Raw genomic sequence first — 15,699 nt, 5'->3', positions numbered from 1 at the left:
CTGCTAGGACAAACCAAAAACCAAAATTCATCCGAGAGAGTGTTCTCAACGATAATTAAAATGGACCAATAAAAATATTTTCTCTCCACTAGGTCCCACTTTTTAATTAATTAACACCCATATTTCAGGGACGGGTATTTTTTTATTAACTTTCATCGTGACATCTATTTTTAAAATTGGATATGAATTTTATGGCTATCAGTAGCTATCTAATGGGTAGTTTCGAGTTACGAAAAAGAAGAAACAGTAGGGAAATATCGACTAAATACAAAAGACAGATTACAGAAAAAAGTAACCATCAGGCATTTCATTTCATGAACTCTGTAATACTTCCGGACCGCAGATGCAATTAAACTTAGATAAAATTGCGTTTCTAATCTTTTTATCTTCTTTGAATTTTCTTTAATCACAGTCCTCACACAGATCTTAATCTAGCTGAATGATTTTTAAACAACATGGCAGTAACACTCATAACTTTCACTGTTTCTGTTACGGCCTTTTACGATAGTCCCACTGCTGGGCACAGGCGTCCTCTCACACGGAGAAGGATTGAGTATTAATCACCACGCTTGCTCAATGCGGGTTGGTGATTTCAGACTTTATAGTCCAGGTTTCCTCAAGATGTTTTCCTTCACCTTTTTATCAGCCATTTTTACCATAACTTTTGCATCGGAATAACATATAGGATTTTATCCTGGAGCGGTAAATAGTGCCCTCGAGATGGGAGCGAGACCGAGGTCAGAAGCTAGTTTAACTAAATAAAATTCACAAATGCGGGAAATTCATCAGTTTTCAACCTCTAAGTTGCAAACAAACAACCAACTTCGCCGTTATCACCCAGCTTTCATCTAAAAACCTATTTCATATTCTGTTCTCTCTTGTTTTTAATAGTTTCAGACCACGGGGCTAGGATTGTATTCAGGCCTTTATTGACTGAGTGTCATATTTTATTTTAATGGGAAATCATCAAATGACTTCTCTCCCGGTGGGTGGTGAGGAAGTGTCAGACTCTTACTGACTAAAACCCACCATGTTCCTTCTTTAGCCCTTCATGTAAGAGGGCCGCAGTAACTTTGAAATGAAATCAGCCAGTTTTTCTATCAATGACGATTATTTAATCAGCGTCGAGAATCCCTCTTAATATGAAAATAAAAAAGATTATTTTAAAAAACATTAAAAATTAGACTAATAGGAAGATAACCGTTTTTGAAACCATTAAAAAGTTTGAATCGGTTTATTTCCATAATCCGCTATTAGCGAGACATTGTACTGTTTCTAAACGTAATTTTCCTAAACCCCAATTATTTTTTGTTAAGCCTTTTATTTTTATACAAAAAAAGGAGGAAGACAGTTCGTAGAAAAATCACAATTTTTCCCGTAACCACGAACTTCCTCAATACAGCGATATTCCTCAAAATAAATAAATGATTGACGTTAAATTACTATTCATGTATTCTCAGTATTTTTGCATGTGCATTAATATGTAAAACAAGGAGTTTATACGTTGTCGAAAACCCTTTATCCGTTGGTGACGTCAAAATGTTTTTGGAACGCGTCGACTTTATTTAAATAAGGAATGTTTAACAGCCTGTGGTATCGGGCCCCAGTTTTGCATATGGCGGACATATTGTCCACTGCTTACAATGTTGTTAATAAAATCCAGTTTAATACACGTATTAAACTGGATTTTGAACTTCCAATATTGCACCAAATTTTACCACCGTTACTATATCACCTTCATAGGTATGTCTTGGAGTGGTCTACATGGTCTCGCCAGGGACATCTAGGTATGCTATCTAGGTAGGTATCTATATTATTGATGCAAATATTATAAAGAGGAAAGATTATATTGTTTGTACATTCCTCCGGGAAGCAGACTTTGCCACAAAGCTTTTACACACAGAAATATTTTGTTTAAAAGCCAAAATTATCGCTGCATTCAACGGACTATAGAAACAATTTTATTCTAAGTCCTAACCAAACCACATAACAGAGAGCTTGAAAAGGAACGCAGCCTATAAATTCCGTTCCACAACATACAGGGTTATTAAGTGTAATTCAGTGCACAGCAAACCTAATTAGTTGAGCTATTTGCCGTCAATTATAATGGGGCGGTAGAATCGCGGTGCAATATGCACAAATCAATTTAACGCCCATTGATTACGGAATGTGATGTGAATGTAAATAACTTCTCGGGTTGGTTGCGGGTTTTCTTTTGTTTGTATAATACATAGGTAGTATTCTATTGTTGTAATAATTATTTCTAATTAAAATATGACCAGGAGAGACCTAAGTACAAGCACAGGTACAAGGTCCTTTTTTGTGGGAAATCATCCCTCCCGGTGTGGGTTCAGCGACTAAAACCCCACCATGTTCCTACTGGAGCCCTTTGTGTAACAGAGCTGCGACTTGCTTGAACAATCTCGTAGCCCCAATAGGCTTATAAGCACCTGAATAAGCCATACAATCAGTTGTTTTACGCAAGGAGTATCAAGTAACTTTCAATATTGACGACCTCTATGGCGCAATGGTCACCAAGCCGGACTGCCGAATCTGAGGTCCCGGGTTCGATTCCCGGTTCGGTCGACATTTGTGTGATGAGCATGCTTGTTGGCCGTGGTCTGGGTGTTACAATATGTATTTATAAATATGTATATGTATAGCTATATGTAGTTTATCAGTTGTGTTAGCACCCATAACACAAGTTAATTAATAACTTACCATGGGGCTAACCAACCGTGTGTGAAAAGGTGTCCCGACATTATTTATTATTTATTTATATTCTTAATTCTACATATAAAATGTCTCTGCCTCGTCAGACACGATTGATGCCTATTTTCTAAATAGGCATCAATCGTGTCACCAATGGCAACAATCAAAGTATGTTTATTCCTTTTTGTAGGTAGGTAGTTCGAATTAAATAAAACAGCTGATGACAATTTCTGGTATTTATTTTCTCTAAGTAGCTACCTACTCGTAATATAAGTGTTTACTTAAAGTAAAACTTAATTCTAAGTGATTAACATGTGTCATTATTTTTAACTGGCTACACTAAAACTAAGATTAATCTTATTTTAAACTTACAATCTACATACAGAATACAAATGTATACAGAAATGTATACAAACTATAAATACATTAGTTATATTAACGTTAATATTTGGCCTTAATATAATAAAATTGCAAATAAATATAACGAACAGGTTAGGTATATTTCTAGCATTATGTTGCCAGTAAAAATATTATTAACTACATTAAACCTTAAAATTATTAGCCTTAAAATTAATGTTTTATTTGAAATTAGAAATAGGTTTCTTAATTACTAAGAATGGGAAGAATGGGATGAGAAAACAATTTTCATGGTATTAAAATAAATTAGCAAGGTTACTAGTTATTATATATTACAAAAGTTACTTAGTACCTATTAGTAAATCAATGCAAATTATTTAGTTCCTACCAAATGTAGGTGTTTGGCATCTTAATAACTAAGTAATTATTAGTTTTTTTTTTTTAATTAATTTAGTTTTCAAAGTTTTCCTTTTGAAATATTAAATGTAATACACATATTTACATGACCTAAAAATAAACTTATTACTTCTAATAATTATATTTAATTTCCATACTAGCCAAACTGGTAGCCATTAATAAGAAAAACAAATCTTAAGCTCATTTAAAAGATCGCTCATGATCCGGGATTAGAACCCAAGACTATTCAGCAAAATATCAGACTTTTAGTCAAAAGCTTAATTACACTCTAAACAGCTTTGTATAACCTAACTAAAAATTATCAAAAATAAAGTTACTTGGTAAGGAAAATTGTTTAGGATCTATATTTAATAATCTAAGTTACAGAACAGTGTAATATTAACGGCTATGTATTTTTTGGTGATTAAATGATAAAAATTAAAACATATTTTTTTATTGAACAACCCAAACAGACCTTTGATCATGCTAACTAACTTGTTACTAAAGGACAAAACTTTAAGAAGTAGACTAAATTATATGTTACAGTAAATACTACTAACTAATAATACTAACACAAAATGATTTTCGCTATGCATGTTAAATTTTAACTAAATGATATATGAAAAATGTCGTAGATATATTGTTTTGAAATACTTTTAAATATTTTCTCAAATAATGGAATTAATCTAAAATGCACTAGAATGCTAGATGTTAAACTAACACGGTACCTATAATTTAAAAGAGCAGCCAGCTTCAAAAACCTCGTCACTGGCAAATAAATTTCATACTTACCCAATTTTACAGAAAATTAACTTCCATTATGTATCCTTCGATGTTCATACCGTTAAATGTTTCTGATCATTTCTATTAAGAAAATTAAAACTGAAACATTCGCAAAACTTTAGACAAGGAAGCGTTTAAACTAAAGGTAAACAATTTTTGATACTTTTTACGAGGACTTATGACACAATACACATACTAAACATATAAACTACCACTTAAGATGATGGTTTTATTGATGAAGCAAAAAGTCGTGGTGGCCTAGTGGGCAAAGAACCAACCTCTCAAGTGTGAGGGCGCGGGTTCGATTCCAGGTCAGGCAAGTACCAATGCAACTTTTCTAAGTTTGTATGTACTTTCTAAGTATATCTTAGACACCAATGACTGTGTTTCGGGTGGCACGTTAAACTGTAGGTCCCGGCTGTCATTGAACATCCTTGACAGTCGTTAAGGGTAGTCAGAAGCCAGTAAGTCTGACACCAGTCTAACCAAGGGGTATCGGGTTGCCCGGGTAACTGGGTTGAGGAGGTCAGATAGGCAGTCGCTTCTTGTAAAGCACTGGTACTCAGCTACATCCGGTTAGACTGGAAGCCGACCCCAACATAGTTGGGAAAAAGGCTCGGAGGATGATGATATTGATGAAGCAATAATTCTGATTGATTTTTTTTAGATGTATTTTATTTTATAAATGAACGTATGAGTACCTAAGTATCAAGACTGGTAAACTTTGGGTAAATGCCAATTATACTAATTAAAAAAAATGGTAAATAAATAACCGTCATTCATACTGAGGGTAGTTACTAAGCTTTCTTAAAACTTATATAGTTCATAAGGGTGCATCTACACGGAGCAAGTAAACAGGCGCAAATGACAAGCGACAAGAGCAAGCGGGCTTATTATTAAGCTTTGGCGCATGCGCGAGTCGCTGGATCTGCACTTTTTTAAATTGCATGGAACATGTATATGCACCCTTATGGACAAAATATATCTATCAGTACTTGTTATTTTAGCTGCCAACTGGTTCAACTGTTTTTATTAGCATTTTCATAATAAAAGGATACGTATACATCTGTCAGCATGTGATGGGTGGCCAAACGTGGCTATCGCACATCCTGGGGTGGTCAGTTGGACCGACATCACTTGACCACATTGAGTCAACCGCTCACAGAGAAGAGGAAATGTCGTAGATGGAGGCAGCTGAAAATGTTCACAAACAATTTTATTAAGAAATGGGATGCCATCATTATCAAAAGTCCTCTCTCATGGTCAGTAAGGTGCTAAATCTTCAGCTTTTTCTTTAATCCTTAATGACGTTACACTATCTTACTTCAAAATTGTTTTGAAAAAAAAACTGCCCTCAGAAACTCAGAAATTCTAATATAGACAATTGCCATGAGTCAATATTCTCATTAATTACATAAAGGAAACAAAAATAGCATTAAATATTAACTTTTATACTCACATTTGTAAACTTAACAGTCACTCGATTCCCTGGATTTGGCCTAGGCGTATTGAAATTTGACGGCGGGCCTTGAGGCCTAGGCGCAGGACGGAAAGGGCCTGGCATAACTTGAGGATGAAAAGGAGGAACTCGTTGCATCGGCATATAAGGCCTAGGCCCAAAGTGCCTAGGAGGCTCGAGCACTTGACCAGGGTTACCAGGCCTGTAATATCGCTCGCTGGGACCAGGCAAAGGGTTATGTAAGGGGACAGGGGGGTTTAGTATGTTTGGGGGTCTATAGCCCCCAAATCTGACTAAAGGATTGTGAGGTGCTGAGCCTACTGCTGGCGTTGATATATGAGGTGGAATTTGTCTTGTAGAACCATTTTTAGTAAAGGAATCATTAGGAGAGGGAGTTCCTATACAAGTCTTTTTTGTAGCATCAATAGGTTTAGAGCCCAAACTTGCAGGAGTGCTCCTATCACTACCATCCTTAGAATTAGAGTCTTGACTTAATAAATCCTCAATATTTTTAGTTCTCAAATTAATTGAATTAGCGTTATTAGACCCTAAAGATGTCTTTAAGAAGTCGTTTATTTTCTCTTGAATTTCTTCAGAATTATCTTCTCTTACAATGTTATTGTTACTGAAATCTATTTCAGAAAATACTACAGGACTTAATAAGTTACTCTGTTTTTTAATAAATCTCTGGTACTCATGTACTATGTTTCGTATTGGTCTACCTTGGACACCTAAACCTGCGCCAATGTTGGCCAAACCTTTGGGCAGAATAATGTTATCTGCTAAGTTTTTGTCCATTACGATTTTAAGAGGATTTCCGTAGTACATTTGCCCATTCAACATTGAAATGGCCTGAAAAAAAATCAATTAAAATGTCATCTATACCTGTATAGCAAAAATGAAAAGTTTGTTCTTCTGTTTAAAAGCTTTTATCTCAGGAAATACTGGACCGTCTCGAAAAAATCTTGCAGTATTAAATAGACCTTTATCTAGAAAGCCCATAGATAACTCTTTATCTGGATGCGAGGTGTAGTTCCCACGGCATGCAGGTGAAACTTCTGAAGGAAGTAAAATTATATACATACATAAATAAAATTTTATGTTCCATACCTGAACGGCTTCCAAAGGATGACTGTACATGACTTTGGCATATCTTTGCGTTGCGCTCACCACACAACACATGAGAACATCGCCAGCTAGCTGCATCACTTCTTTTAGTTCATTTTTGTCACATCTAAACTATTTACAAAATTATTAACATAACATAATAGATTTTGTAGCCAGAATTACGACAATAATTGATTTCTTATCAGCAAATTCCTATAAATTCATAATGCCTTATTACAAAAAATTTAACATTTTTTTTAACGACGTCAAAAATAATCAAATGACCCCTCCCGCTGTGGGTTAGCAGCGGTGAGGGAGTGTCAGACTCTTACTGACTAAAAACCGTCGTGTTCCGTCGTAGGCATTTTATGTACCAGGGCCGAAAAAAAAAATTTACCCTCAAACTTTTTTTTTAATTATTACAAAAAAATAATGATTATGCATTCGCAACAAGCAGGACAGTAATTCTACTTACATTTGTTACATGAACCATCTTATTCAAAGGTGGTGTAATGTTTAAAGATTTCAGAAATTGCGGTCTCAATCCATATAGACCTTCTGGGTCTGTATCCCAACAATCTAGGTCTGGTCGCCAAGGCCTAGCAGACAATATGTATAAAATTTAAAAATTCATTATTGTTGCCAGTTAAAATAATTGACCAAAAATAGAAACATTTCAGCTAACTGCAAACTTAACTACATGTAAATACATCTCTATTCTTTTTTTGTATGTTTGCCAGACCATACAAAAAAGTATTTTACATAAGGAATATTATTCTCACCTCCTTGGTGCAACTTTACTTTGTTCAGGTGCTGAAGTTGATCCAGTAACGTCAGTAGAAAATGCTGTATAAGAATCTGTAACACAACAAGAGAACAGGTAACTTTGGAAAGTATTCAGGTACAGTAGAACAATACCCAATAGCTATCCTCCTTATAATAATATAAATGCGAAATTCCGTTCGTTTTTTACGCTTTCACGCAAAAACTACTTAACCAATTATCATGAAACTTTGTACACATATTCTTGGTGGTACTAGAATGAACATAGTTTATCAACACACTATGCGGGTGAAGCCACAAGCGGAAGCTAGTTCTTAACCTAGACCTATAATACAACATTTCTTTCAAAACAGACTACTAGTTCCAAAGATTAACATGTTTGAACCAAGAAACCACTCAGCTTTATAATATTATTATACCCATACCGCTCATTTTAACTTCAATCTTGTTATTTTCCACAACTTTATCCTGCAACATCTTGGAGGCATGTAAACATCTCTCCCGACTTTGGAAAGTGAGCCGTATGGCAGAGGGCTGAGAGTTCTGTCTGAGTAACATCTCCATTTCATCCACATGACCACACTGAAACAAAGAAATGTATATTTAATTAAAGAACTTTTAACATTATATCATTTGAACATCTTTGGCAGTTGTTAAGGGCAGTCAGTAGTCAATAAATGGTTTAGGAGGTCAGATAGGCAGTTGTTCCTTGTAAAACACTAGTACCCAGCTGCATCCGGTCAGACTGGAAGCCAACCCAGCATGTTTGGGTAAAGGCTAGACAAATGATGATACTGATCATCATCATCATCATCATCTTCCTGCCCTGTTCCCAAGTTCATGTCTTTTTCTTCCATTCCTCTCTGTCAGACATCATACTTCCTTCTGCTTCATGTCCTCTTTCAGGCAATCAATCCATCTTTTCCTCGGTCTACCCCTACCTCTCCATCCTTCCACATTCAAACTTAGCACACTCTTTGTAGCATGCGTTTCACACTGTCTCATCACATGCCCATACCACGACAAACGCTGACCTCTCATTTTTTCTGTCACTGGCGCTACTTTCAGGCTTCCTCTGATATACTCATTCCTCACTTCGTCCATTCTGGAAACCCCACACATCCATCTCAACATTCTCATCTCTGCTACATGCACTCTTTTCTCATCCTGATGATGAAGAAATGATGATACTGATGATGATACAATAAATTGCTTGCTATGTTAAGGTGTGATGTTAGTAGAAGTAGAATATCAACTCACCTCTTTGTCCAAATAATTCTTGATATGCACATAGGACCAATTTCCAGGCAAATTGAAAACTGTAAGGTAGTACTCCTCGCTATCACTTATAATTACACCATCGTCATCGTTTGCACTAACAACAGAAGGCTCTGGAGTGCTTATTCGCGGCTTTTTGCTATTCCCATCATCAGGTTCTATTTTAATTCTCTTCTGAACATTTTTCTCAACTGTGCCTGGTTCGGACTTTATGGCTATTGGAGACGGCGAGTTAGGCAACGGTATGAAGTCAGGACTAGTTTGCTCCGGGTCTAAAGGCTCCAATTTAATTGTTTGATCCATTTTTGCGGAGCTAGTTTTGGTTACTTTATCTTGTTCAATTTAAGAATAGTTAACACTTTAAATTAAAGAATTTTGTCATACTTATTCATGAAACTTATTTGGAAATAATTTGAGGCTTGAAATTCGCAGTTTTCATACAAAATAAACATCTATAATAGACATAAACCAGCGAAGATGGGATTTTTTTTATGCAAACTCGTTAATAGCCAATAACTGTGTATCGCAATGTGTGTGATGAAGAAAACTTTTCATACAATTTAGTGAACGTGACAAACGCATAATTAACTAGAATTATCGCGTACTTACAGAAATACTAAAATAATGTTAAATGAAAAACTATTTATTTACCGTACACCACCATGACACCGACATGATATGACAGAAACCTCCAAATGTCATTATGCCAAATGTCAAACGAATTCCCTAAAGAGGGTGGAGGTAAGGAAACTCATACCTACACCCATAGACATAATATTAGTAAACAGGACTGCGCATATAAACCCAAAAAACGAGCCGAGTGAAACAGTTAGTACGGAGGCTGTCTGTCCCTTTCTAATAGGGTGACTATGAGATTAAGCTATGTGAGACAAATCCGAATTTGCTAAGATTATTAAACACAGATTAGTATTGAAGTTTTAACTTACGCAGTTTGTGACCTTAAGATACTAATACAGGCTTTTAATAATTAGCGGAAATTAGCAGTATAAAAGCAGGAAGATTCGAAGTGAAGACTGTTTTTTTTGTATTTATACTTCATATATAGACTGCTGAGCCATTTATGTCGCCTTTCTTCATTTTTTGGGAAGCTATAACAATAGTACAACAGTTTTAAAATCCATCACCCATATTTTGACTCGTTACAAGAATTCATGGGCACCCTAGTTGTTTGGTTTACGAAAATGTTATTATTAGCTAACCTGTGGAACGATATATTGCAACCACCATAGGATTCACTTTTGCAAGTAGAAACGCAACACTTTTTCACCATTTTAATAGTTTACATTGATTTAATACAAAAAAATATAAACAAAATTTTAAATGCTGATTACGCGCCAAGAATGTTCAGGGTTACCGCTAGAAAATAAAAAAAAGCAAAATAAAAATTTATGTTGTTTATGTTTTAATAATAAATACGAATAAATTAATGCGATTGTTATTAATTTGTTGACTTACAATTGTTAAAATAAGATAAAAATATAAGTGATTCAATTGTTTTTGGGAAGACAAAACTTTTGATCACAACATTTTTTTATGCTGGCAAGGTGTTAGAAAGAGACAAACAGCCTCCGTTCGAACTATCCCTCTCGGCTCGGATTTAACTCTGTGTATTATGCAACCAATTTAGTACCTTATAGCGTTAGAATAGAGTTCATTTTCGTAAATATATATTTTGAGCGTGCGCAATCTTGTTTAGTAATATTATATCTATGCCTACACCACAATAGTAGCAAATGGATTAAGTCGAGAATGAAAACGGCACCGAAAATTAAAGAAGATGAATTTGAAATGCTTTACGATATAGTTCTTACTGTAACTGTAATTTACGTAATGTTACCTCTGCCGCTATCGCTACGGCTACATCTGACGGCAGAGTGGTGTGGTCTAATATCGGCCATTCATTGATATGTATTCCAATATTTTATACTCTCTATGATAGTCCAGTCATTTTAGGCATTTTAAGCCCAAATCTGGGGAAAAAATCCTAGTGAGCTGAATTTCTGTATACACCTTTATTACGGCGATATTATGAAGTTGTGAAAAACTTTGCATTGTGCAATCAATCGGTAAAAAGGAGGCGCTCGGCTCGGCCCCAGGTTATATATATCCATAACCATAATAGGTATAGACTCTATAGGCGATCATGATTATTCGTTATATCATAGGTACCTAGCTAGCGTCTCTAATGTATTTTTTACACTTATGCAATTTCCATTCCATTTTAATTAATTGAAACACACTTCCCTGCACTCGTACTCGTGTCACACGCCAGAGAATAAAGTAATGGAATCAAAAAGAAAATCTTTAATTTCAATCTCAAGGGAAAATTGACACACGCTCGCATATGGCCGATAGGGTTGGCAAAAAAGTATAAATTAAATATCTTTACTCCTGAAATCGCAAACAACAAGAAATACTTACCTACTCGATGCGTTTAAATTGCAGTAGGTAGATAGCTATGCTAATCGATGATTATTGATATTTTTATTTAAAGAGGAGGTGCTTATCCCCATAATACTTGTATCTTACCTATTTTCCCCTAGGCAAAGATTTTTCTCTCCGCCTTGTCCTTTTATTGAACCGGTTCTTACATACTTACGCATACCATTATAATTCCTACCACTTATTTAAGTACAACCCTATGTGATTCAATTTAATTTGTGCTTTCAATCGTGTATTGTTTTTCAGCATCTATGTAGCTGGTAGGAAACCTTAGCACCACGCAGTCTGAGTTATAGGAACAATAATTCCTTAAATTACTTTCATTTTAATATTTTAGGTGGGTGACACAATCAAGTTAAACTGGCTGAACCGATTACGATGGGCATAGGGATAGGTAATATCGGGAGACGGACATCGGCTACTTTTTATTTTAGTGATTGGAGAAGAGCCTCCGGGACACTGACGAAATTAACTGCGGAGGATATAAATACCTTCCCAACGTTTAAAATAAAGGTCTAGAAATAAAAATATAGTACCTAGCTAAGTAGGTAAGTTCTCAAGTTTCCGCAACGTAGAAAGCAGATTATATTTCCGAGCAATTTATAAGACGCAACAAAGAAAAATAAACGTAATGTGATAGAATGAAACGCCGGAGACACTACTTGAGCACCGTTGCAATATTTCATCTTTTATTTTACCTTCTTTTTTGTTAACTTTACCAAGTCCTGCTTGCTACGCGACGCGTTTAGTTGCAACTACAAATGAAAAAGAAATAGGAATATTAGTGGGTGAATATTTATTTTTAGCGTGATAAGAAACAGCAGAAGCTTACGTATGCAAGCCATTATGCAATCATCATTAAGATTATTGACGGACAAGCTGGGGCCCGATTCTCCTAAGTCAATAATGTCAAAATCGAATAGAAATCGAATCGCAATATGATCGCAATAGCAGTTTTAACCATATCGGGCATTCTGCTACTAATATAAGACCAATCGTATTCCAACGACATTCGATTGGTTTGAGATTGGTCTGCTATTTTGGTGATTTTGGTCTATTCGGTAGTTTACTCTACAATCAAATTGCCATCGTAAATCATTTGCAGACAAAATGATTCATTATTGAATGACAGAAAAGGATAAAAACGTTTATTTCAAAGGAAAAATAGCGGAATGCCACATACGCTTCAATCGCAATCGAGCCGTGATTGGATCGCAGTCGAATGTGAATCGTATGTTGCTTAAGTAAAATTAGGAGAATCGGGCCCCTGACTGATCAATATATGAAGCGGACGTAACTCATATAATTATTTTTTTATAAACCCTCGTAAATTAACATAACTGATTCAAAACCCAAACTATCGTGAATCGACGTAATTGTGTAATATTAAAAAAACAACAAAAAATAATGTTACCTACTGCATCGAATCCAATCAAAATATTTTTTCGTAAAACTCTAGAAGCCATTTTGTTATCCTTCTTTTGGGAAATTAATTTCCTTTGGAACAGACAATGCGCGCAATATTGTGTAGACAACCAGCGTTTTAATTTAACTCTTATTGAGAAACCGCCGACTTATTCCTCGTCTTTTTTAGTTTTTGTAGGGCATAGCATACTGTTCTTTTTCACTTGGCTGTCCAACAGTTTTTTTGTTTAGTAACTTCTTCGATTAACGCTTTAATAGTACCTTATCTAAAAGTTCTAAAACCTACAATTGCATTACCTACATTTTAGTAAAATGTCATCAAATAATTGCTGAGGAGTTTGTTGCGACACATCTTCCAGAAAAAAAAAATAGGAATAATTATATTAGAATAGATAAAGATATAGAATACATGGTGTATGATGGGTTTTGGGGGCTGGCTTTTTTTTGACATTCGAAAAATGCTTACTTATCAGCCTGATTTCAATTTCATAAACGTTTTTGAGTGGGTTTTGAATTTTTACGTTTTTAAATTCAAAGAGTGTTAGATAAATTAAGCAAAACAATACAATTTCGTACGCAATGCCGAAAAAAACGCCAATTCTGCATAGTAACAATTTCCTTAAAAGCTTTCCCGCCTTGGACAAAGTTGTGAGACATTATTTGTAATGTTTCTTGTGATTGGGCTCGCGGCTGACATTTGAGCGACACGATACAAGATTACGCTGTCTGCTGATTCCATCTAGCTAGATATAGGTATTGTAGCAAGTTAGGGTTACGAAACAAAATCGTTACGATTCCAGGTACCTATGTGGCTTATTACAGCATTTTCTAGACTGTTTTTCTTGAAAATATATGTGTACCCTTGGTCAACTGGCCACAAAGTGCGACTGCTCCATCCACATGGCCATTCGTTAAAAGTAATGTCTGGCTATGCACAGCAGTCGGGACTCAACGAACCCAAGGAGTTATGCTCTTGGTTTTTCTCGGATTGTATTTAAATCGTAATCAGAATGTAAAACCGTACAGTATACAATCGGCAACAACAATCCACTAAACGCCGATTTTTCAGAGATTACTAAAACCAAAAATGCAAAAGCTGTAGTGAGTAACTGAATTTCTTTGATGTTTGTCACTCTGTTTTGTATAAATAGTTTTGTTGCTGACTGTACTGAAAAAGACAAAAGTACATAGAAATAAAATATAAATGAGTCAACGATTGTTTTATTGATACTCCTCCCTTATATTACCTTCTCTAAAATAACAACACATAAAACATACAAAAAATATTTTACTTGCTATTGGAACCAAGTCAGGGTTCAAGGCATGTTGTAAAATTTTAAAAGTTTTACTTATTTCTATTATTTTTTCGATATGTTCACTTGTATTTATTAGCATATTTTTCTCTGGCAACACTGTGTTATCTAGATTTCCAGTTTTGGACTTAGTTACTACATCATTCGGTTCACTTATTGATTGTCCTGATATTAAACCAAGTATTTCCCCAACTATAATTCTTGATGTATTAACATCTCTGTGGTTACCTATTTCTTCATCAGATTTTAAGTTCTTTTCAACCTTAATTTGTGTACCACCTGACATAACTTCAATATTCAAATGAAAATGTTTAAATATTTTTGGCAAATAATAAATAGCCATTTCATCTTTGGGCCAAACATCAATTTTGCCCCAAACCTTGTAAATAAAGTTCACCCAAGTTTGAAATATAATAGAGACAGTGCTTTCACTGATATCATAAAACATACTGAGTTCATAATTGCACTTATCTTGCCATAACTTCATCATAGTCATGAAAAACTGGTCCTCCGTACTTAGACTAACTAAATTATTTTCATAAGTAATTTTATGCACCATCGGGCTAAGAGTTGAGTAGACTAAATGAAACTTTTTATATGACTCAAAACCTGTTGAGAATTTTATAAAGGCATCATTATTTCTATACCTAGCTACAGATCCATAGACAAGTCTGTGATCAATTTGAGTGGAGACTGAAACATATTCGGGAGTTGGCCGTATTTTTCTACTGTTTCTAGTAGTTGCTTCCTGTTCACATTTAATTTCCACCAAATTATCTTTTTCAAGTTCTATACTATTGCTAGGTAATGCTAGTGGGTCCCTTTCTGCCGATTCTTCTGGAAGATTCTTTTGGCTCCTTAACTCCAATCGACTTTCATTTATAGTCTTATTAAAGTTGAAGACTGTAGGCACAGCTGTCTTTTTTAAAAACTTTGCAAGTGGCTTGTAGTCTGAAAATTATGGAAGAAAATATATTTATTTTAAAATAGATTCATGAGCAAGATTAATTAAAACAAGAATTATTATATGGTTGATTGTGGAGTGTTTTGTGACCAATGAAAAGCTACAAACAGTTGTGTAGTTCCTGAGAACAAGGCGGTTGAATGAAATCAGAAATATTTATTTGTAAAGGTAAATATACTGTTAAGTAGGTAATGGTAAATAGACTCATCGCGTTTACTTACTCGTATATCTGCTTTGCCCAAAGTAATCCTCTTCAGTGAAATGCGCGGAACACAAACGCGCAGTTTTACCTGCTTTAAAGTCTTTAATACGTAAAGCCGCTTCCCACTGTTTCCTCCGTTTCTCATCTTTAGGGAAGGTGTGTACTCCAACGTTTTTACACTTATGTGCACTACATTTCGTCATATTAGTCAAAGTAAAATGTAAATATTTACATCGGCTGAAATGTAACAAAAACAACAACCCCTGCACGATTAGAAATAATGTCAATTTGACTGTTTGAAATTAAATGACATTCGACACTACCAATAATGTCAAAAAAATCTGTTGACTACAGAGCCCCATTTAGGCTACGGTTCCCATGAGACGGAGCGGAGCAGATGGGTGGGATTTTTATGTAGGCTCTGAGCTGTGAAACGAAGTCTTGCCTGTTTTCAAGA

At 35.1% G+C, this 15,699-nt stretch overlaps 2 protein-coding genes across 2 annotated transcripts; both read right to left on the bottom strand.

The window, feature by feature from the left end:
• Positions 1–2,933: 2,933 nt before the first annotated feature.
• On the bottom strand, positions 2,934–9,543 carry LOC124637055. The gene is made up of 8 exons (XM_047173372.1): positions 8,858–9,543; positions 8,023–8,179; positions 7,597–7,672; positions 7,290–7,413; positions 6,818–6,946; positions 5,708–6,559; positions 5,307–5,442; positions 2,934–4,319 (listed from the first exon to the last, which is right to left on the bottom strand). The coding sequence occupies exons 1-8, from the start codon at positions 9,176–9,178 to the stop codon at positions 4,264–4,266; spliced, it is 1,851 nt and encodes a 616-aa protein (XP_047029328.1). The 5' UTR covers positions 9,179–9,543; the 3' UTR covers positions 2,934–4,263.
• A 4,425-nt stretch (positions 9,544–13,968) lies between these two features.
• Positions 13,969–15,547, bottom strand: LOC124637123. Its single transcript, XM_047173466.1, has 2 exons — positions 15,262–15,547; positions 13,969–15,027 (listed from the first exon to the last, which is right to left on the bottom strand). Exons 1-2 carry the CDS (start codon positions 15,443–15,445, stop codon positions 13,985–13,987), a joined length of 1,227 nt encoding a protein of 408 aa, XP_047029422.1. The 5' UTR covers positions 15,446–15,547; the 3' UTR covers positions 13,969–13,984.
• Positions 15,548–15,699: the final 152 nt, after the last annotated feature.

The sequence above is a fragment of the Helicoverpa zea genome, chromosome 15 (assembly GCF_022581195.2).
Source record: "Helicoverpa zea isolate HzStark_Cry1AcR chromosome 15, ilHelZeax1.1, whole genome shotgun sequence".
Lineage (NCBI taxonomy): Eukaryota > Metazoa > Arthropoda > Insecta > Lepidoptera > Noctuidae > Helicoverpa > Helicoverpa zea.
Note: the sequence above shows the minus strand (reverse complement) of the source record. Positions and strands in the feature narration are given on the sequence as shown.